Below are 24,219 nucleotides of genomic sequence, written 5' to 3'. Positions count from 1 at the left end.
ACACGAGCTGCAGAGGAAACGTGTCAGGGTTCAGAACACGCGATGACGCTGGTGACGCGTTCACGTTGTTTCCTCAGATCTGCAAATGCGGGAAAAACGCGCACTGGTGTTACTGGTGTTACTGGTGTTTTCTGGATCTGGTCCGTGAACGCGGATAAATAAACCCTCTGTAGAGATCCCCCCCCCTCCCTCCCTCCCATAAACAAATATTAATAAAAGACTTATCACTCTGCAAAAGACACAGTAGTTTGATGCAGCTCCTCCATGAACGTGCAGCTTCTTTTTATTTTTTGTGAAGTCCTGTGCGCCGCAGAGAGGAGCGCGGTGGAAGCGCCTGAGAGGAGAAGGGGAGGGAGACAAAGTTTTTTCCCTGAAAGTTTGTGCAAGCTTTCACTTTCTAGGCGGGGTTACAGCGCGCTGCAGCAGCATGGACTAGAGAGAACCAGGACGAGGAGCGCGTGCGATGCAGCACGATACCGAGCGTCCCTCCGACCTGAACCCGCTCTGAGTCAACATGTACTCCCCGTACTGCCTGACGCAGGTAACCCTCCGCTGCCGGGCTCCGCTACCCGCTCTCTGTGTTTCCATGTGTTTCCATGTGTTCGCTGCCCGGGGCTCGAACCCGCTGCGCTGCCGGGCTCCGGGTCCAACTTCCCCCTCGACTCCGCTCGGGCCGTCGCGCGGAACTTTTTTCTCTCGTGCGTAATTTCCATCGCACATGGGTTCTTTTTTTTTTTTTTGGAGAGAAAATGGCGCTTCTCCCGAGATGAATTACATATATAAAAAAAAGAGAGAGGAAAGAAGGAGGGGAGCGTGCGTGGAGGAGGAGAGAGAGAGAGGGAGTGAGAGCGCGCGCACGGACACAGACTGTGGAGTTTAATATTTCTGCTGGAAGATGCGTGCGTGTGCGTGTGTGTGTGATTGCGCGCGAGTGTCGGAGCTCGCGGGGAGTTGTTGGCCCGTGAGAGGAGCTGGAGGAGCGCGCGCCGCTGCCGCCTCTGCACGTTGAGACCGGGGGAAGCGAGTGTGTGTGTGCGTGTGCGTGTGTGTGTGAGTGTGTGTGTGTGTGTGTGTGTGTGTTAGTGTGTGTGCGTCTGTGCGCGTACGTTATTGTGTGAGTGGGGAAGCGTGCGTAAAGTTCTACGTGCATCTTCTGACATTTTGTTACTCCGCTGCACCAGTTGATCTTTTTTAATTGTGTAACTTGTGTGTTTGACTTTGCATCTTTATCTTTATATCCATACCATAGTGCTTTTATAACTTGTGCGTATATACAACACTATATTTATAGAGTTTTATAACGTGTGTATATGTAACATCTTATCTAAATCTTTATATATATATATATATTTAGTTATTTTTCTACTGGTTTTATAACCATTGTATATATAACTTCATAGATAAATATTTATATCCGTACTCTAAAGTGACTTTATAGCTTGTGCATATATAACATTTTATCTACATCTTTATCTCTCTACTGATTTAGAAGGTGTGTATATAACTTAATATCTACATCTTTACATTCACACTCTGTGCTGATTATATAGTTTATGTATATAAAACTTCATATCTATTTCTTTATGTCTCTACTCTCTGATTGATTTTATATTTTCAACTTATGTAATTGTATCTATAGCCTAAAGTAAGCTGATTTGATATCTATTTGAATTCCTTTAAATATTTTTTAGTAGCTCTTTTTCGTCTCCTCATTTCTCACAGTTAATTTTTATTCAAAGTAAAAGACTCCGGCTCTTTTCCTCTGTAGGATGTGGAATCACTGCTTCTTATTTTAAACTCTTGTCATCACTTCACATTTTAAGATTTTAACCTGCTGATCTTTTGAGATAGTTTCTGTAGAAAAACAGTTATATAAAGAGTTTATAGTTTAAAATGTAGTTTTTAACTGAGCGTTTGTTGGTTGAGTCGAATCCACGGCTTCAGATCCGGTGTTGAGCTCTCACAGACTCCTCAGTGTGAGTCCTGATAAATATTACTTCAAGCTTTAATATTTCTCCTCAGTCATAACTATTTAAATTTCCTGTTCTTTATTAACACATTATCACATTTAGTTGATATTTCTGTTGCAGAAAATCGTTAAATATTCGTCCTGATAAGACACGTTTAGTGACGGACTGAGGGATTGATGGTGAAGTAAGTAAAACACCGTTATGAGACCTTTCCAGCTGTGCAGCACATCTGCCCTGAAGAGTCTCTCTGTGGATCTTCATCCTCTGTGATCAGGTGTTTGTCCTGACTTCTGTCACCAGCTTGTGTTCTGCCAAACAAACTCAAATCTCATATTTAAAGACGACTTTTTTACCTTTTTAATATTTCCCCTTCAGAAGCGTGAGCCTCTTTTCTTCCAGGTCCTTGAGACTCTGAAGGTATTTCCCCTGGTCCCAGCCAACCAGTGGCACAGGCCTGCCCAGCTGCTGGGAGTCCTGCTCTCATGAAGCAGACTTGTTTATCCCTCATTGGCTTTGTCTGACAGCCGACTGCCAGGCTCCCGTTTGATGTGTAATTCACTCCTGATTTCTCGCCGTGGTTTTATTAAAAGAGTTCTCCTCTGGTCGTGCTCCTCTGACAGCTCTGCTCTCCACCAGAGGCTCAGAGGATGTTCCTCGCTCATCGCATGGGCACCAGGCGCCTCTGCTTTCCATTTGCAGACATTAGCAGCTGGGATCGAACCACCGGCCTCTCGCTGGCACCAGAAAGGGAAAAGAGATTTTTTATTATTTTCCTTAATTCTGAGTTTTATTGAAGAAACTGTTGCCGTCTCCTCAGACGGTGAAACTCACCGAGAGATGGAGAGAAACTAGAAACAGATGGTTTCACACAGATGAGAATACAAACACCTTACAGGCCTTTCTTATTGGACTGCATCTGTAAATTCTTATGCATCCTTCATATGTAAGTATATTTCATTTAGCCACATTAATTCAACTTTAATTTAAAATAAGCTGGCATCAGAAGCTTGTGCACTTGATGGTAACTTGCAGTTTGTCTTTGCTTGGGCAGGAAATTGATGGAAACACTTATATATTAAATATAGGCTGCTGTATTTTAGTTATTTGATCAATTGTATCTGTGTGTGTGTGTTTGTGTGTGTGTGTGTGTGTGTGTGTGTGTGTGTGTGTGTGTGTGTGTGTGTGGCCAAGGAGTGTGGCTATTTGCACGTTGAGGAAAGTTGTTTCTTCTCTTCCTCTTCTCTGCACAACACACACTCACACCAACACACACACACACACACACACACACACACACACACTCTCACACTCGCAGCATTCTCTCACAGCTCCCTGTTTGGACGTGAAGTCTCTTTTTGTTGATTTAATTGCTGTTAATAATTAAAAATTCCAGCTTGGACCTGGAATATGGAAACAATTGTAAACAATCGAATGAATTATTAACTGTGATAAAAGCCTCAGTGCAGAGAAGCCTCGTGCTGGGAAGTGACGCTGCGTAATGGAGGCAAATTACAGAGGGAGAGCAGTGTGTGTGTGTGTGTGTGTGTGTGTGTAGAGTCGATGCAGTGTGTTAGAAATAAAAGATAAATATCACATCGAGCTCTGTGTAGTTTTATACTCTGTAGAGGCTTTTATTTATAAAATGGACGAAAGGTACTTATTTTTCTCAATTTAGGAAAAATTCCCTGTAACGTGAATGTTTCATTTTTCCTCCTCAAATTATCTTTGACATCATTTTAAATATTAAACATCATTTATTTTACTTATTCATTGATTTATTTATCTAAACCTGAACTCTCAGATCGCCGCAGGCCACAATGACGCAGCACAAACACACACACACACACACATTCCTATTCTTTCCCATTCTCTCTCTCTTCTTCTTATTAATTTAATGTCATTGCATCTGAAATCTGAAATGTGTTGAGTATGTTGTGCAGCTCGCGACCTGTTAACTGATTCCTTCCCTCTGCCTCCTCTGCCCGCCTGGACGCTGACCCCTGCTCTCCTCGCCTCTTTACACCTCTCAACACTAAAGTATTACCCTACTCATCTTCTAAACAATGCCTTAGTGGTAAGTCCTCTTTAGTCCCTATTTGTCAAGCATCAGGTGTGTGTGTGTGTGTGTTTCTATATATATATATCTATATTCCATCATGAGAGAATGTGTATTTGTGGTGTATCTCCCGCTGCAGCTGCGGGCCTGCGCAGCGGAGGGGGGACTTTGGTTTCACGCGCACACGCTCCATGAAAAGTTGAATTTCTCTCCTGTTGTGAAGCCTCGTGTCGACGATATGACCATAAAACTATTGTTTATGTTTAAGTTGAAAGTAGGTCGCATTTTGGAAATAGGGAAATATAAGTTTCCTGCGCGATGTGGAAATGAAAAGAAGAGAAGATCAGAACAATCCTTTAAAAAACAGCGAACTGGTTTAATTCTCTCAGATTCATTTAACACTGGTGCAAACTGTAACCTCCAGTGCGGACGTTCCCCTTCGCTCCTGCACGAGACCTCTGTCGTGCTCGTGCTCTCAGAAGTAAGAGAGGAGGTGGCTGCAGCAGCTCCGTGCACGCGCGCCTGACTTCGCACGGCCTCGCTCGCCCCGTGCGTTGTGAGGAGGAGGCGCGCACTTGTCTCCAGCGGGACGCGTTGTGTTATAATTTCCTGACGTCATCGCCAGTTGTTCCTGCAGATGAGACTGACGCATTAGAACTTTTTGCGTTTACACATATTTGGTGAGGTGGCCATTACCCCCCCCCTCTCTTCCCCCGGCCTGGAGAATGAGTTGGAACAGCTGCTCCGAGGATTAAAATCTGATGGAACCGCAGTCTGAATAAACAGAAAAAAATGTCGGATTTTTCTGAATTATAAGGACACACACCTACGCACCCGGGTGTGTGCACGAGCATACGCGTGCACGAGCATACACGTGCACGAGCATACGCGGGAACATGCAAAAGTGCCCCTACAGAAGCCAGAAGTCTTCATGCCAGTTCTCCTGCAGAGTGTCTCTCTGGCCTGGAGCTGCAGGATCCCAGTCTCCAGGCGACTGTCTCACCTTTGACCTTTGAAGACAGAAATCCCTTCTCCAGCCAGTTCACTGCTGTTTCACTTCACTTCAAAGTCACAGGCTCTTATGGCCTCTATTGCATTTCTCAGATATTGACTCATGATATGACTGCGGAGTTTGTTTCAGCCGCTCCCAACCTGGACTGACTTTGATTATACATGTATATAAATGTGATACACAACCCCGGTGTGGCTCGGGGGTGCCAAACCGGCTCCAGAGGTGGGGCTTGTGTGGATGTTTGTGCGGAGCAGTGACGTGGCAGCCAGGGGACCACTCTCCGCTTGGCCACCACACACGGGAGTGGACTCATAGTCGGTTTGATTGACAGGTGGGGCTGATCTATTGTGCTCTCGTGTAACTGAGAGAGGAAGGGAGTACACCGGGTGAAATCGGAGTCCCTGATTGGCCGGGCTGCTGTTTTGTGGTGTACCAGGAGGTCATAATGCCAGACACTGCCAAGGACACCATGTTCCTTTCACTTATTCATCTGGAGCGTGCTGCCAGCGACGGCACAGCCCTCCACCAAACCCGCCACCATTAAAAGACACCGGAGCTCATTTAATAAGGTGGCGTTGTCTGGTTGTTTGTGTCACCAGTTTGAAACCAGGAGCTCGTCCTGGTTCCTCATCACAGGGCTCCAAACGGGAGCTTTTTATTTATGGTCTGTGACGCTCTACAACCGGCAGCGTGTTGTGGATTATTTGCATCCTAACTACACATTTAAATGAGAGGCTTATGAAGGATTCTGTGATTAACGTCTTTGTCAGTCATATAAATTGTGTGTGTTTATTGTCGGCTCGTGACCGGGGGCCACCGTGCGTCAGCAGCGGCAAATTTACGACAGTTTTTTCGCAATGAAATCCAGAGCCTGTGTTTGGTGGCAGAGACAAAGACGAGATGAGCCGAGTGCCTCTTGGCAGCCGGCGATGTAGATTTGAATTAAGTAGCATGTAGTTTTTTATCTGGGGCCGAACCGCCGGTGTCTCACTCAGTATCAGCACAGCTGTCCCGGCGCCCGTGGAGAATGGATTCCTACCGCTAGTGCCATGGGAGGCTCCAGCCAAGAAGAATGGGAGGAAATCCAGTGTGTGCGCTCGTGTTTTAAAAGGAAGCCGAGGAGTGAGAGGAGAGAGTCGTACACTGCTGTGTGTGTGTGTGTCTGTGTGTGTGTGTACACGTCTGTCTACGAATGTGCGTGTGATTTCTTCATGTGTGTGTCATGTTGTCTCCACCCGCCTCACTCTTCCTGCGCTCATGTCACCTCTGGCATGGATTAGTGTTTGGCTCGACTCCGGCGCCGCGGCTCTGTGGTCGCCGATATGTTGTGCTGTTGCCATCGCTACCGAGCACACACCACTCCGGTGCTAAATTACATAATTGAGCTCGAATATACAGAGCAACACAAAACACTTTGTACAATATGAGAGGAGGGGGGGGTGGGGGTGGGGGGGTCTCATTTTGGAAACCACCGGGACAGAGTGTGTCTGTACCAGAAGGAACCACGAGCAGAAGAGCAGTGGAGCTCCGGTGGATGTTTTTGTCACGACCAGTCCTCCCTCACTGGGACCAGTATGTGGGTCTGTGGTGAGTGCTGGTTGTGACAGGGCAGATGAGGATACAGTGTTTGTGGTGACACACACACACACACACACACACACATGTGGTGTTTGTGTGAAACAATGAGACGGAGAGAAGTGACGGCGTGTGTGTGTTGTAGAGAGGGTGTGGCCCCTTGAGTTCAGACACACAGACACACACACACACTTCTCTCTTTGCACTCGTCCTCCTCCAGGTTGTGAGAGTGTGTTGAATTCCACTGGTTGTGTCACGGCTGGTTGACACTGGAGTTGGTTTTAAGGATACGACCTTTGACCTGCAAAGTGGTTTGGTTCAGGGTGGATGAACGTGCTGTGACCTTAACGACCTCCTGAAGCAAAACTCCCCTCTGACTCATTATCAAAACTTTAAAGTACATTTTACAAGTTTACAAGTACACAACTTTTTGTTTTATTTAATTTGAAGTGGCGGCTAAAGAGCTAAACACACAACATTTTCCTGAAATTTTCCGGAGAGGCTGAATATGTGAGAATGCAAATATTTGAGTCTGTTGCTTCTGGAATTTTCCCGCTACATTTCCTGCAAGCCCCCCCCCCCCCCCCACTGGTAAAACATCAGGAAAATGACATAAGTGAGGCCAATATGAGAAAATAGCTGGAAAATTGTGTCGATGACGTTTCAAACACGTGACAAACATAAAACTGAAGAAAACAAAAAGAATAGAAAAATATCTCATGTTGTGAAAGAGTCTGATCCAGAAATCTTGAAAGACAAACTCTGGAAAATGTCCAGACCCCATTTTCATATCATTTTGGATCAAGCCTGAAAACGACTCTATTTCTAAAACGCTTTACAATAAATATCAAACTTCCAAGATACATAACAATGCACATTTTTATGTTAAGACTAGAACAAGTGGAGCTAAGGAATCAGCAGAAGAAGAAGAAGCTCGAGTGCATTATTACATATTGACACATGAATTTATGACCGGCGCATTCATATCAGCATTAGACTCAATTTATTAATAGACTGAGAAATGTGCTTTGTTCTCGCTCGGAGCTGAACCGACGCCAGGATCCGACCGCGGAGCAAACTCAGTAACTGGTTCTCTGGGCTCCTTCATCAGAACGTTTCCATGTAGAGGAGCGGTGAACTTCCAGGATCTGTCGTGTCCTGCAGAAGAAGAACCTCAGGTCTGAAGCCGGTGAGCCGTTGTTCTCGTGTGTCACAGGTCAGCTGGATTCAGAGCTGCAGATCGCTGTGGGTCCACTCCAGGTCTTCTCTGTGTGGGCACGTTGTTTAGTCTGTCTGACCTACATCTCTAAATATATACAGTAGACCCTTCATTACAAAGCTTCCAGATTCATCTGGATGAAATCGGATCTCTGTGTGTTCGCCTGCAGCTTCTCTCTCTGCACAGACTCTCCTCCTCGCTCACTTTCACTCGCCCTCCGTCGAGAGGCAGATTCAGAGCTTCCACACAAACACGAGGTCGTCTTCCAGGTGTGAAACAAACCGGATCCTGTGTCTGTTTGACTTCAAGCCCAAAGTCAACGTGTTCCACTCTGTGGTTTCTCCTGCATGACACACCTGCTCATTACTCACAGGAGGCACGGGGGGGCAATCTATCAGAGAAACAGTGAGGCTGCACACTGATAATCCTCATGCTCCTCATGCTACTCATGCTCCTCCTCATCCTCCTGCTCCTCATGCTCCTCATGCTCCTGATGCTCCTCATGCTCCTCCTGCTCCTCATGCTCCTCATGCTCCTGATGCTCCTCATGCTCCTCATGCTCCTCATGCTCCTGATAATCCTCATGCTCCTGATAATCCTCATGCTCCTCATGCTCCTCATGCACCTCATGCTCCTCATGCTCCTCATGCTCCTCATGCTCCTGATGCTCTTCATGCTCCTCATGCTCCTGATAATCCTCATGCAACTCATGCTGCTCATGATCTTCATGTTGCTCCAGAGTGTTTTCAGATGAACATCTTCCATCTATATTATCCCAGTATCTTCATCACTCAGTTGAGCTGTCATGGGATTGGAACTTTTAGCTGTCTTTAATTATAAGTTTAAGCAAACTTAACACCAATTTAACCCGTAGCTAACTACTTCAACCTTTAATTCATAACTTTTAAGTACTTCAACAAACTGTTTCAACTTTTTAATCATAACTTCTAGCAAACTATTTAAAAACTAGAACCATGAGTATCTTCTATTTCAACAGTTTCACTACATCAACATCTGACATCTTCTTCTCTCTTCTCGCACCAGGAACCCGGCTTCAGGCTGCTGATCAGGCTTAATAGGCAGTTATTGGGTTAATGTCACAGAGAAAATCTTTTCCTGTCTTGGGGGTGGGGGGGTGAGGGGGTGGGGGTGGAGGAGCGTTGACGCTCGGAGGCTTATGAACCCGCAAGTCAAACAGTAATGAAAACAGTTGTGACCTGATTTCAAGAGCCGGGGAACAAAAAGACACAGAGGAGACGGGGAGGAGGATTCTTAAGGTTACACACAAAACGACAACAATCACACACAGTGTGCGTCTCTAACTTTGTCTTTCTTATTGGCCTCTCGTGTCGTCCTGTTACCTCTCCCTGTCTGTCTGTGTCTGCGTATCTGGTTCCCCCCCCCCGTCCAGTAAGGAATCGCTGCCCCCCCCCCCCCCCCCCCCCAGGGAACAAAGTGCTGGAGCTCGCTCTTCGGAGCAGGAAGTTGGCACGAGGCCAGGGCTGGAAAATCTATACTCGGTTGCATAATATAACAAATCTTTACCTCAGATGAACTCCGAGGAGGCCTGGCAGCTGTGAGCAAACAGAGCTGCAGGGCGGGAGTTTGTGTGTTATTAACCGACTCTGTTTGTGTGGAAGTGTCTGTGTATGTGTTGGGTATGAGTGCTCGCTCTATGCTGCTTGGGACTTGTGTTTGCAGGCTGCCGCGGCAGGCCCGGGGCTGCGTGAGACCCCGGGCCCAGGCAGGCCCGGTGCACTACACTCAACTACACCCTTGTTGGTGTGTTTGAAGGAGAAACAGAGCGTCAGAGCAGAGGAGACGAAGGCCAAGCAGAACCCGGGGTTAGACTCCAACACGACTCTGTGGCTTCTCCTCTCTGTCCCGGCTGCAGCTGCAGCGAATCCTCTGCGAGGGAATTCAAATATAAACTTTCTGCTCTGTTTAGGCTCAGAGAAATAGCTGCAGGCTTAGTGTGCGTTACATGGAAAGTTGTGTATTTGACAGGAAAAATTCGGTGCAGGATAAGGATTCCATGTCGCTGCTGAAATACAAAACACAGATGGACCACGTTTAGCGTTTGCCCCGTGAGTTCATGGCGTGGCAGCGTCTCCAACGCTCATTACCACGGCTAGGAATTAAACTCTCTCTCTCTCTCTCTCTCTCTCTCTCTCTCTCTCTCTCTCTCTCTCTCTCTCTCTCTCTCCCTCTCACCGCTGGTATTCAGATGTGTAGACGGTGTTCATGTTCGCTGATTAATAATCCCACAGGAGTCCTCTACGTGATGTGATCAACTTTTAAAAAAAGGCCGTAATGGAGAAACAGCCTGTGCCGCTCCTCTGTTGTGGCTGCAGCTCTGTCGGGGGGGTGGGGGGGGCTGTCTGACATGTCAAGCTGCTGTCAGTCTCGTGTCCCGGGAAACTTGAAACTGGGCTCATTATGGTCATCATCTGGAATAAAGTGCAATCATCTCCACCACCTGTGGCAAGCTGCCGCAGAGAAACGACTCCTGCAGCCCCCCCCCCCCCTGCCCCCCCGCCCTGTGCACCAGACTCACATATCACTTCACGCACATTAACTCTATTTTATGCTTTTGTCTTTCCGTCTGCACACCTGAGCTGCAGTACTCTGGAAGCAGGAGTTAGGACTCACGGGGGGGCCACAGATTGACGGTGTGCTGCAGCCGGGGGGTGGAGATTTACGATGGACGGTGTGGGCGGGGGGGTGCAGAGGTGCACATTGTGCGTTCCTTTTCCTGTTTTTTCTTTAACACCCTGAAGAGCTGTGGGCCCGGTGGACTGGTTCAGAGGAGTGAAACAACAGCAGCAGTATTTTTCTCCCTCGGTCCAGAAAGATTATAGAAAGAAATACGACAGGAGGAGAGGAAGGGAGGACGAGAAAGACGAGAGGGAAATGGGCGGGAGAGAGAGAGAGAGAGAGAGAGAGAGGCCGTCGTCTGTGTGGTATAAATACAGTAGACTGGGGAGCACTCCATGTTCTTTTATTTTTTCTACCGGGCATGATTTGTTTGATTTGCTCCGTATCAATCAGCGGAGGATGTATTTAAACGGACTTGAAGTATATTTGAGAACGCGTCTTTATAGCTGTGGCTGTTCCTGTTCTCCTTTTACTTTCCTTGGAAGCCGGCCGTGATTAAAACAGACGATATAGGCGTATTGTATTTCCTCGGGGATTGGAAGGAATGCAAATGCATCATAACCATATTATACTAGTTAGGAGCGGTGTGTGTTGCCAAGCCTCTGGATGCAGGAGAGAGGAGACGCAGTTTAGAAACTGGAGGTCCCACAAAGAGCCAGGATCCCACAACTGCAACAACAGGAGAGGACATCTGACACTGGTGGACTATATTTGACATTTCATAGGATCCACACGGAACCAGAGACAGATCTCCCCCCCAGAAATAAAGTTCCTCTCTCCCTCCGTGTGTCGATGTGCCACAGAATCCGTTTGGCATTTTTTGTTGTGAGGGAAGCATGTTGCTGGTGGGACTCCGGCCGGCACAATCCCTCCTCTGTTAAAACAATGCGCCAGTTGTCCTCCCTAACCTAATTACTCCCTCCAGGGGGAGAAAGGCAACAGCACCAAATCCCATAGTTAGGAGCTCTGATCTGGACCCTGCTGCAAGAAAAGGCCTCATTCATTTCCCTCCAACACACACACACACACACACACACACACACACACACACACAGACGCACACACGCACACTGTCTCTTTGGCCTGACGGAAGCTAATTACGATCTAATATATCCTTATTTTTCTCCTGGTTTATTATTGTTGTAGATGAATTGATGCCGAGGATGTAACAGAGTCTAAAGTCGTGATTTGCTGCCATAAGCTCAGTGGCACCAACACAACACTGACGCACAGACACACAACTTACCAACAGAAATGATAGTTGTAGAAAATAATTAACAAAAATAGAATATTTACACAAACCCTGTCAAACTTGTCTGTTGTGTTGGCTGCTCCTGGATATTAAGATTTATTAATAGATAATAATAATAAATTAGATAATAATAATAAATAAGTTCAAACTATTGAAGCGTTGATCGGTGTAAATTCTCAGTTGGTGGAAGGAACTGGAAGGAATGTAAAAAACTTTGCTTCAACAGCTTCCTGTCTTTCCCTTGTTTTGCATGTTTCACCTTCCTTAACCTCTCGTCTGTCACTTACTGGCAAAACTTTATTACTGTAACTTCAGACAAGGAAGTCTGCATCGGAACGGGATGTGTGTGTGTGTGTGTGTGTGTGTGTGTGTAGAGTGGCACTCAGCGAAAAGAGGAAAAGGGTGTTAAAGTCTTAATTCTCCCTCGACCAACCTGTTTTGTTTACTCCTCTCTCCTCTCAGGAAGATTAGAGCAGCCATTGTGTGGTGGGCTTGGGAAATAAGGCCTGAAGTTTATATCTGGAGGTTGTTGCGGTGCGGGTCTAGACTGTCGGGGGTTCAGACGTCTTTGTTTGTTTGTCTGGAGAAAAGAAGAGAAATCCAGTTTGTTGAGAGTGAGATCGAGATTTCCTTTTGCGTGTTTGACTCGTTTGTGTCAAAGATCTAAATATTCAATCTGACCTTTTATACAGTTTTATTGAGTCTTTAGAGATTTTTCTCTCAATCTGCTGGAACGCTGTCTGTCCTCGGGCCGTGGTCCTCTCCGGTGTGAGGGTTCGATTCCGTCAGCAGCAACGGAAACTCTGCTTTAACAGCATTAGCAGGACTCTGTGTTAACTCCTTTATAATCCTGATTACCGACCTCTTTGTGTTCTCTTTGCATTTCATAGATTCTAATCCTGTGGATGATCTTTTCTGCTCTTTCTCTGTTTGCTTCTGACTCATTAACTCGTCCCGTTCGGCCTCGGTGCCAGCTCGGGAGATTGGCCTGTCAGTGGCCGCCATGATTGACTTTGTTTTCCATCACATTAATAACCTCTTCATTGTAATTGAAGCCAGCAGTGGGTTTATTAACCTCTTAACTGCAGTTCTTCCACAGACCCTAAAAGAAAATCACATTTTATATCTTGATGATTGGCCTCATTCTATTTTCTGTAACTCTGGTTGATCGTGCTTGTTATCAACCATCTTCCTGATGAGGAATCTAATCTCGATCCGTCTTTAATGTGGTGCAGGTTGTGAAAGGGAGAAGTTGTGATGTGTGTTCATGTGTCACAGTGAGCTGGAGTTATTTCCTCCGTTATTTCTTTCACTTTCTTTTCCTTCCAGCTCTTCTCGCCCTCCCTCCTATTCTCTCTCTTCTGTTTAGTATTTTTTTTATGTTTTCTTTATCAGGGCTGGTACAGACACATACAACCACACCTCTGTCAAGTATTCGCCCCTGGTTGGTGCTTTGTGTCCACGGCAGACACCAGACAAAGTGCAGGGCCCACGGGCTGCACCACGTTCTCACTCCGCTCAGGATCCACACCGGCAGGACCTCAGATCATCGGGGTTTAATTAATAACTTATGGCGACAGCTTAAGCTCAGTTTCTTGGCTAATTCCGACGGAAAAAGTACAAAGATAAAAAAGAATATATAGACAGGAGGCCGTAACGGGGGGGTGCACAGACGTGGAGGGCGAGGCGGTGGGGGTTGTGAGTCGGGGATGGCGGCAAAGCATTTGCATAAAGGGCAGGGCAGCATGCCCAATGGTGGGAAAGGTTGGCATCACGCCTTTCAGACTGGCAGAGAGGGAAGACTGGAGAGAGAGAGAGAGAGAGAGACAGAGAGAGGGGGGGGTGCAGTCAATAGTGCATCCCTTGTTCAGAAAGAGGAGGTCCCTCTCTGTTGGCAGGAGCGCCGGCTAAATCTCTGGTTTGATTGTGTGCTAGATTGCCCCTTTATTTGTCTGATTGCAAAGCGTTCAACTCTGCATTAGCAGCGGGCTTCACTTTCCAGGAGGGAGGTTCTGGTTCTGGAGGTTCTGGTTCTGGTTCTGGGCCTCGGCCGGGTCTGCTGCTGCACAGGCTCAACGTCTCCGGGTCCACGTCTCGTGCAATCAGCCGGTGGGAGCACGAGGTGGAACGTCCTGACCCGTCTGCTCTGTCTCCGTCCTCCGAGGTTCACGAGCGTGTTGATTCAGCCTGACGCCACGTTCACTGTGTTTTCATAGATAATTACCGGCCTGGAGACAAGAGCTCTTCTGTCTGTGTGCGCCTGTCTCACCTTCTGTCAGCGTGCACGGCTGCTGCCCTCGTGCACGGCTGCTGCCCTCGTGCACGGCTGCTGCCCTCGTGCACGCCGCCGTCCTGGTGATGTCATGGCAGAAGAGAAAGAAAAGGTGACTTAGCGGGGGCCTGTTCTTTTGGGCCCCGGGTCCATTGGCGCTGTAGCCTTTAGAGTTTCGGACCCGTGGTCATCATCACAACCTCGTGCTGCTGTGACCTCATCGTGACCACAAAGCTTAACGACCCTTTTCATTCGGGCTCGGTGGTTAATACAAGGGATTTTATTTCTATTTCATTCTGAATATTTGTAGAATTCTTGCGTAGATTCTCATTCCAATATTTTTTTAAATGAAAAACAGAAAGATACAAATGTTTCAGAATAAATAAATAAAATGATACAAAGATGAAACAAACCATAAAAATCATGAATTCAGTAAAAGCACCAACGCAGCTCTCTTAAGACTTTGATTCAAAATCTGAATAAATTCAAATATAAAGTCGGATTAAAACAATCTGTTCTGAATGAGATTCAATTTGTACAGAACAAATTACAGCCATAAGCAATAATTTATGGAAGGTAGAATATTAGATCATTGAGGCTTAAAAATGCATCATTGAGGAAGAGTTTCATCTGCTTCTACTTTTAATAATTCATTGACCTTTAAAACTTGACGCCGTTCTTTAAAATATGTTGTAATTTATATGTACAATTTTAATTTGAAAAATAAATAGCAATTACAGATGTCAAATAAATCTGGTGAAGAGTCAAGCAGCATTAAAGTAAATGTACCTAAAATTAAATGGAATTCGTGAGTCAAACATTTGAATATTGTATTTTTAATGTGTTTTATTGTTTCAAGATTCCCAAATTTCCTGATCTGTCTATAAACGATTCTCTTTTTCCCGTATGAGACGAGTTCATCAGTTTGCTCTGCTCGTGTCCTTCTTCAGTGAGATGATGAAACCGAACAGTTTCTCTAGAGTTGAGATGAAGATTCATATTTCATCTTTCTTCCCTCGACAACAAAGTGCGAAAGCTTCTGTAACTCTGGAAGATTCTGGGTTTGACTGAGGCACAGAAGGAGCGAGGAGTTTGTCCCTCGTCTCTCTCCATACGGAGGCTTTTGCTTTACGGCCAACATGAACAGGAGGAGTCGTTACAGGAAGTGAAACCTCAACGTTTGCACACATGCTGGAGACACTGTGACCCTGGAAGGAGACTGAAGAGGCAGTAGAAGGACGATCGGGTCACAACGTGCACGTGTGATATATTATAAACATGTTATCTGACATCGAGCTGTTGTGTTCACACGGCGCTCGTAAATTAACTCACACATTGTGCACAAAGGCTGCAACGACAAAAAGCTCACACACAAAGTAGAGGAAGCTTTAAAACAAGAGCACGTAGAAGTGGTGATTAGTGTGCGTGCGTGTGTGTGTTTGTGTGTTTGTGTGTTTGTGTGTGTGTCAGAGGCGTTTTCAAGTTTGCTCCAGTGCAACACAACAGTTGTGTGGTCAGCTCTGGCTCCGAACAGGCAACACACAGCAGCGCTCTGCTCCAGCGTTGGTCTCGGGTGTGAAAGCACAGCCGGGTTGTTTCAGCTCACGTCTCTGCAGCTGAACTTCAGGGTTTCACACTCGTCTCTTTGAAAAGAGGAGCGAGGCCCTCCAGCTTCGTGCAGCGGCAAGTTAACACATGAACCTGAAGATCCCTCCTGTGCACTTCAGGGCCGTGTTGACACTCTTGATTCTGCCGAGGGATCTTTTCATAAGAGGAGCTGTGGTGTAACAGGGCCTCGGCTTTGTGCCGGTAATTCTCCCAGACGTGTGTCAACCACACGGTCCAGATCACAGGGAGCAGGGGAGGCGGAGCTAACTCGCTGCTTAGGCTCTGTGCAGGTGACCTCTGACCTCCGGCACGATCAAATGTTTGTGACACGTCCATCCGTCCAACTTCCATCGAACCAAAAGGGGAAATCAGCGTGAAAGGGAAGGAATTCAAGTGTGTGTCCGACGCCGCATGTGTTGTGTTGACAGAGCGTTCACCAGCGCAGACAATTAACACACCGGCCTCCTCCACGTCCGGATTCATGACCCGGTGGAACCCTCTGATCAAATACTGATGTTAGAAACTAAAAGACCGAGTGAGGCTTTGACAACCTGGTCGGTAGAATCACCGTAACTCAGCCGGCCCTGGCAGCGGGGGGGGGGACACACACACTCAGTCATGGCTGTTGTGGTGCTGAGTCCCTCATTCTCATTCACGTGCACTCACACACACATAGACACACACACACACATGAGTGACTCAGGGACTCAGGGCGGCTCCTTCATCCAGCAGCACATTCTTTCTAGACTCGGGGGGGGGGGGGGGGGGGGGGGGTGTCTGAGGGGAAAAAGGTGTGTGTTCATGCAAGTGTGCAAAATAAAGTAGTGTGTGGCACGAGGCGTGGATCCAGCTCAATGAGCAGCGGCAGCAGGCTGATCACCACATGCTGGTCTGGGATCAGCTGTGGGATCTGGGTCGGTGGCGTCCTCCGCTCATCAGCAGCGTCTTCACCCGGGAGCGTGTTCGAGTCCCGACACGCTCCGCTCCTCGGCGAGCAGCAACACATATTGTTTCATGTGAATTTGGCCAAAGACGAATCGTAAACACCGGCTCGCCTCCGGGGATCTGCTCCACTTTGATCTGGCTGATCTCAGAACTTATAAAGGAGGTGTTTCTGTTACTCCTGCTCAGAACCTGCAGTGTTCCTCGTGTGGGCTCAGGTCTGTGTCGGAGGATCCGGTCTGATCCGGCCGAGCTGCAGACCCAGGAGGTTCTGAGGAAGGGCCCGGTCTGTTTCCCGGTGCAGCCAGGCAGCAGAGCCCCTTTGTGGGACTGGAATGTGCCGTGCGTGCCTCTTGCTCTGCCCCCCCCCCCCCCCCCACACACACACACGTTAGCACGCAGCTAACCACAAATTGCTTGCAGATTTCTCACACCTAGTAATGCACTGGTGTGTAAACTCAGATAAGTGCGACCGAGCCGTGGACCTTCACGCACCAGTTGCTGGAGCCACAGTATCGGCGACTTCTCCCCTGTCTTTAAATCTTAATCTCATGTCCCCCCCCCACACCCCCCACCCCCCCGCTGCCAGTGTTCTAATGATTAACAGGAGCGATTCCAGTGATAACAACCTGGAGACATGCAGCAGCCACTGGAGCTTGTTCTCATTACTGTTCCAAACCACAGAAAGCTCATTGAAGACGTGGAGCATCTGGGAAACTGGTGGGTTGGTCTGGGAGGAAACCAGTGGACTCACCTGCTGCCTGGACAAATGCTCATTTTATAACGTCCCCTGATCTGGTTGAGGTCAAATGACAATAAAATATCCAAACCTGGATAATTGTGAATGTTTTGTAGTCTTAGGTAAATGATGGAGCATGTTTCCCTCTCCTCTCCGTCACCCCTGACCCTGTCTCCTCCTCCACCTTCCTGTGACCTGGCTCTCCGTCAGGGGGAGCCGGGGTCAGCCTCCGTCAGGGGTCAGCCTCCGTCCGGGGTCAGCCTCCGTCCGGGGTCAGGGACGCTCAGTCGGGCAGGAGAGGACGGAGCCGAGCCCCGGCAGCACAGAGCTGCACTAATGAAGGGCCGGGCGACTGGGAGGCCCTGGGGTTATGAGACACTGGTTTAATTGGTCTAATGAGATGCGGCGTGGCCTCGGCGAGGTCGTCCACCGCAGGACGGGGGGGGGGGGGGGGGGGGGCAGAGCGGCGTCTCGGTCTGTCTCTGAAGTTTCACCAGTGATTTACACACAAATCATGTAAACTCTCCATGTTCCTGTAATTCAAAAAAGATGAAATCATTGAGATGATCAACGTTTGAAGGAAAACAAAACACTCCAGCCAAAAAATTCATCATAACAAAATTGTTAAAAAGGCATTTCACCGTGCCAAAATTATGATTTTGTATTTTTTGGGCTTGGCGACGTGGAATATTACCTCCATCGTCTCCTGGAGTCAGTCAAGGCTGGAATAAAGAAACTAAAAGATAATTATATCTGTTTTTTATAAAGTCTTTATTTTCTCTGTACATATGGATGTGGAGGATTTTACTTTAGAGAAATAGAGCAGCCTTTTATTTTATTGAGCCTTATGTAATTATATTTATGTTATATTTATATTTATGCATATACACATATTTGTATATGATATTTAATTGGCTGGTTTTCCTGTTGACCTATATATAGAAATCCACATTAAATATTTAAAAAAAACGTATTTGGAAAAATTTCACAGGCAAAATCTTTCAATAGCGTTTTTCCCTAATATTATTATTAATAATGAATAGACCACAATAGGATACTTCTTCAGGCACATTAATAAAAACGATATCAACAGTTTTAAACGGCGGATTATTCGTGTGTTAAACTGCGGTGCAGGGTCTTCACACGCACTAATGAATCACACGGAGCTTTTCAGAGTAAAAGCGTCTTTCTCTGCAGCTGAAAGAGTTAATCTGAAGTTGGCAGCCGCGGCCTCACTCGGCGACGTGCGGAGAATAGAAAAATAAAGGACTTCAAAAAATCATTTCTTTTGTCTCTGGTCACATTCAGCTTTTTTTACGATGATGATATTTTATTTTATTTCTGCAGAATGCAAACTGGCGCGTTCGCAGTGGAAAATGCGGTTTGAATCTTTGATATCGTGAAAACATAAATCCAGTGGAATTTCGCTTCAGTTTTTTCTAAACAGATCTTTTAATAATAAGAAGAATAAAACACAGACGGTGAATCTGGGTCATTTCGGGCCTCAGCAGGAAAAACAGGCTTATTTCTTCAAGTGCAGCATGAATATTAAAATTCATTTATATTAATTCGTCGGGTTTTAAAAAGCGTTTCAGCCTCGTGGTTCGATTCCCTCGTCTCCAGCTCTTTTATCATTTTATTCCTGGCTGCACAGTTTCCATCGTTTTAAAGATTCATATTTTTAAATGATGAGAAAGAAGGAGAAACGTGATGATGCGGTTTTGATATTTCTTCATAAACGAGGCCTGGATGACGGAGCCTCACAGAAACAATACAAATCATTTTAATTTAAAATGTCCAGGTTTGAAATGTGACCCTCAATGCACCGTGCGCCGGGTCTTTTACTGTGAAGGAGAAGCCGATGCTTTTGTTTTGTAGGTGAACAGGTGACTCGTTATAAAACGCAGATCACGCAGATCACGCTCCTTCTGATCGATAATCGATGATTCACGCGCAGTGACGCAGGAGGCCGTGCGCGCGCCCTGGCCTCCGTTGGCTCCTCAGGTGAGAAGATGAACCTTCGTCACGTGATGACGCTGCTTCCATGAGATTAACCCTGAGATTCATGATGCAACACTGCAGGCCCGACACGCACACACGCGCACACGCACGACGAGCGTCACCGTGAGCCCCCCCCCCCCCCCCCCCAGCTCTGTGACTCTATGTTTTATTTCTCGTGCAAACAGCAGAACGAAGGAGAAGTGACTTACAAAGCCCTTGTAGTCAAATTCCAGTGACGTGTGAATGGAGGAGTATTTGCATTTTGGCAGGTTCACCGGGAAAAGCGTTAAATCTGAGTGAAAGGCATCAGACTCCGGATCAGGTCCAAGTTCTCTGCTGCTGCTGCTGGGGCTCGAGCTGCAGGTGCAGGAGACAGGGACACTGTAGAGAGACAGGGACACGTCTCTGTAGAGAGACAGGGACAGGTCACTGTAGAGAGACAGGGACACGTCTCTGTAGAGAGACAGGGACAGGTCTCTGTGGAGGGACAGGGACACTGTAGAGAGACAGGGACAGGTCTCTGTGGAGGGACAGGGACAAACAGGAGCAGGATGAAACTGTTCTTATCGATAATCACCAGGATAAACGTCACGTTATGGTTTATTCTAACTTTAGAGGCTCCTGATGAAGGTTGTGGTTCTAAACTCGTCTTCATCAGCAGAAACCTCAGTTCACTGGAACCATTCAGAAGCTTTTTACAAATATAAATATCTGACTTTTAGAATCTAATTGCTGTAATTATTGATTATTGCTGCTGTTAGTTTGCAGGTGGTGATGGACACAGGGATTTATTAGACATTTTTTTTATATCAAAATATAAATGTTCCTATCGATTATATATATGATGATAAATGTCACGTTGTCATTTCTTTTTTAGTTTAAAGACTCAGTTGGTTTTAATCTCGTCTTTATGATCAGAGAACGACCAATTAATAAATATTTTGTAAATCTGAGCTCAATCAATTAAGTGTTACACCTTTCAATCGATAAACATCATATTTATATTAGACATATAGATGTGTAGCCCTTTATCTGATTCCTCTCTCTCCACACACACACACACACACTCCTCTCTCAGAATGTGTGTGTTCTCCTCGTCCTCCTTTGTTGCCTTTTCGAACCATATATCAAACTTTGGCATCGTCCGGTGACCCGCTCGGCGCCGGGGGCCGAGCGGCGAGGTGCGTCGTCCTTCACCGTGCTCACAGCTGACGGCTGAGCGGCTGTTCCATCAGGCGGCTGTTCCATCAGGCTGCTGCTCGGGGCTGATGATGATGATGAGGCTGAAACGCGTCGCTGTGAGGAGCCTGTGATGTTTATTAGAGGAAATGGTGGCGCTGAGTGTTTGAGTGCCTCTGCTCGGGTTCTTTTGTTTGTGCGTTTGCAGCCTGGCTCTGATTAAACAGTAATTCCAACGACCTTGGTCATTCTTCTCGAATGCAGAGCTCCCTCCCTGCGTCGGCCTCGCTCGGCTCGGAGCTCCTACAGACCTGCACCTGTTGGTGCTTCTCCTGAGACAAGGGGAGAGAACTCTGAATCTCGAAAACTCATTTATTCAATTATTCTCCCAACGAGTTCGTCTCTTTCTGCTTCGTTGACAAAAGGTCTTTTTATAATTCCCCCTGAGCGCACGGGGACATCTTCAACCGGCTTCTCTTGGTCTTTGTTAGCTGTCGGAAACAAATAACTTTGAGTTGAGCTTCATGCGTGAGAAGGAAAACCTCCGAGAAACTGGAACATGTGGTTATTTGTGATCCATCGTTCACCGACTCCCGGTTTCCTCTCAGTCGACAAATCGATGAACCGAACGCTCCTCACACGTGCACACGCTGACGCCATGTGACTCCAAGTTGTGTTGTGTTGTGTTGTGTTGTGTAGTGTTGGATTCCTCGTTGGCAGCGTCGTGGATGTTGTCAGAACAGCCGCTGAGCGGAGGAATCACATGATTTATGTGTAACGCTGAATGTTGTTTGTTTGGAGTCACAAGCCTCCGTGGTCGCTCTGTGATTCAGCAGCAGTTTGTGGCTTCAGAGCGAAGCCGTGTGCAGAGCAGGTGCACCCCCCCCCACCACGTCATGACCATGAGGCAACATGGCAGTCGCACGACCACGACCACGACCACGCCAGATCCCCCCGGGGCCTCGGCAGGACGGCGTGGAGCAAACATTCTGGGGTCGGGGGGGTTTCACGGGAGACGCTCACACTATTGAACACAGCTGAGGCAGATTCTGTTTCCTCGGCCGTGCCCACGTTTATAAACTCTGTAACCATCTCTTCATTGTGCATCTAAACCATGTCGCCGGTCATTTCCGTGTGTGCCGGCGGAGCGGCTCGGCGCCCGGGTCTTTGTCTGCTGCGGTGAACCCACGAGCAGCTGCCGGCGGGGGGGTCTGCAGGGACTCTGAAGCTGTGTGTCCTCTCTCTGCCATCCTCTGCCAAGGTGGCATTATGCAAGCAGAGAGAGGGGTAGAGCGAGGCAGAGCCGCGCAGAGGAGTGCGGGGGGCGGGGGGGTGGGGGGTGGGGGTGCACGATGCGATGGCGGCCATAGTAAAGATGGAGGCAGGCTGAGGGCGGCTGGGATTGGTGCAGGAGACGACTCGCTCCCCTGAACTTTGCCTCCGTGTCAGAGTGGAACTTGTCGATTTGGCAAATTGTGCAACGTGGGACAAGGCTGCTCGCTCTACACTCCCACCTGCTCCCTCTCTCTCTCTCTCTCTCTCCCTCTCGTGCATGCTCTCTCTCTCCCCCTCTCATTGCCACGACGCCCCCCTCTCTCCCCCACCCCCCCCCTGTCCTCCTCCTCCTCCTCCTCTTTCTCTTTTCCCTCCCTTTCAGCTCTTGAAGCTAACGCATTGGCTGGGCTACAGGCATCTTGTTGCCAAATAGGTGGGCCCTACTCGCGCTGGCAGAGGCTCAAGCGATGGTTGGGGAAAGAACGCGGAGAGGACGAGAGACGGCGAGCGAGGAACAGAAAGAGAAAGAGAGAGAGTTGGAGAGAAAAGGGGAAAAAAGAAGCGGCACTCGGCTCTGCCAGCGGTCGCATGCGCTCGTCCAACATTGATTCGGCTCTCTCTTTTTTTTTCTTCTCTATTCTGTGCTCTGCTCTCCCTGGCCCCCCCATCTGTGTGTGTGTCTGTGTGTGTGTGTGTGTGTGTGTGTGTGTGTGTGCACGAGTCTCGCGCCGGGCCCAGGGATCAGAACAGACACCACCACCAATTACACTTTGCCAAGGACTTTTTTTTTCCTCGTAGGTTTTTTGGAAAGCACAAAGGACTGTTTATTTTAAGTTCCCGTTGTTAAAGTTTTTTTTCTCCCAGAATGCAATAGTGTTAACGTTTCTATTTTTACCTGACAATTTTTTTTACTACAACTTTGAATCCGGCCTTTTTTGTTTTTGTTGTTTTTTTGTCTAATGAGCTTCAGCTCGAGTTCCTGCAGCGAATCCTCAACTTCCTAAAATCTTTGTTGTGGTTTTGTTTTTAAAATTTTCTTCCACGTTTTTTCGTGAGCGTCATAGTCGCCTAATTATTTTTCGTACAACCACGCAATTTTGATTTTGATTTTTTTCATCTGCTAATTCTCCACTCGCTGCCAAACCAGCGCTCGCTTTACATTCGGGAGGCAACACACACAAAAAAAAAAAACTGGTGCTGGGGATCTTTTTTTTTTTTCACTTTCCACACCGTGCCAAATTTATGATGAGAGTGCAAAATGGTAACTACCAGGCCGTCTGTCTTCCTGTAGCAGTGTGGTTCTCTGTGGTGATTTCTGTCTGCTCTCAGTTTGTTGTGGAAATGTGAGTCTGGTCGGAGCTCCCCTCTGCCTGGTAGCACCGATAGGAAATGGTATGGCTGATCTTTTAGCAGCACATTTCAACAGTGGTCTTGTGGCGGCAAAGCTTGGCGGTGGTGAGCGACCGGTGTGTGGCAACCCTGGCACAGGAGCGCTGTGGAGAGATCTGGGCTTTGTTGCCCAGAGATATGTGGTGAAGGTATTATGGTGCCGCAGATAACTTCTCTTTTCACAGCAGGGAAACGGAACTTGGCTCCGGTTCTCTGGAGCTGCTTGAATTTATGTATTTTTCTATTTGTGGCTAATTGCATCTTCAATTTAAGACTAATTTTATTGATTATTGATGCGTGTTTATTTATATTTTATCCGAATGGTTAAAAACAAAAACTATTTTATTTTACTTTAGAACATTATTTCAATTAGCTTTTGAATTTATTGCATTTTAAATTAAATTCTAATTATAATAATTTTAATGAAATTTAACGACTGTCACTACATTTAATTACATTTTCACTGTTTCCCTATTTTTTAATTGAAAATTGCAAAAATGTTTTTGCAGCTTTATGTTCAGTATTCTGCACGTTCTCCTTCAAATTAAAAGCCTTTTGCATCCTCCTGACCGCCTCTCTCCTCCTCTCCCCAGGATGAATTTCATCCCTTCATCGAGGCCCTCCTCCCCCATGTCCGTGCCTTCTCCTACACCTGGTTCAACCTGCAGGCCCGCAAGCGCAAGTACTTCAAGAAGCACGAGAAGAGGATGACCAAGGACGAGGAGCGCGCGGTGAAGGACGAGCTGCTGGGGGAGAAGCCAGAGATCAAGCAGAAGTGGGCCTCGCGCCTGCTGGCCAAGCTGCGCAAGGACATCCGGCCCGAGTTCCGCGAGGACTTTGTGCTCACCATCACGGGCAAGAAGCCTCCCTGCTGCGTGCTGTCCAACCCCGACCAGAAGGGCAAGATCCGCCGCATCGACTGCCTCCGCCAGGCCGACAAGGTGTGGCGGCTGGACCTGGTGATGGTCATCCTGTTCAAGGGCAGCCCCCTGGAGAGCACGGACGGGGAGCGGCTGGTCAAGTCGCCCCAGTGCTCCAACCACGGCCTGTGTGTCCAGCCGCACCACATCGG

The 24,219-nt window shown here is 47.4% G+C and overlaps 1 protein-coding gene across 1 annotated transcript in view; it reads left to right on the top strand.

Moving 5' to 3' along the window:
• Positions 1–276: 276 nt before the first annotated feature.
• LOC133970586 (nuclear factor 1 X-type) overlaps positions 277–24,219 on the top strand; it is a gene marked incomplete in the record, with an annotated part of 42,082 nt that continues 18,139 nt past the window's right edge. Inside the window, 3 exon segments of the mRNA XM_062407494.1 lie at positions 277–541; positions 4,009–4,044; positions 23,741–24,219. Of these exon segments, the coding sequence (XP_062263478.1) occupies positions 515–541; positions 4,009–4,044; positions 23,741–24,219 (542 nt within the window).

The sequence above is a fragment of the Platichthys flesus genome, chromosome 16 (genome assembly GCF_949316205.1).
Source record: "Platichthys flesus chromosome 16, fPlaFle2.1, whole genome shotgun sequence".
Lineage (NCBI taxonomy): Eukaryota > Metazoa > Chordata > Actinopteri > Pleuronectiformes > Pleuronectidae > Platichthys > Platichthys flesus.
The sequence above is the reverse complement of the archived record's forward strand: the minus strand, read 5'-3'. Positions and strand labels throughout refer to the sequence as shown.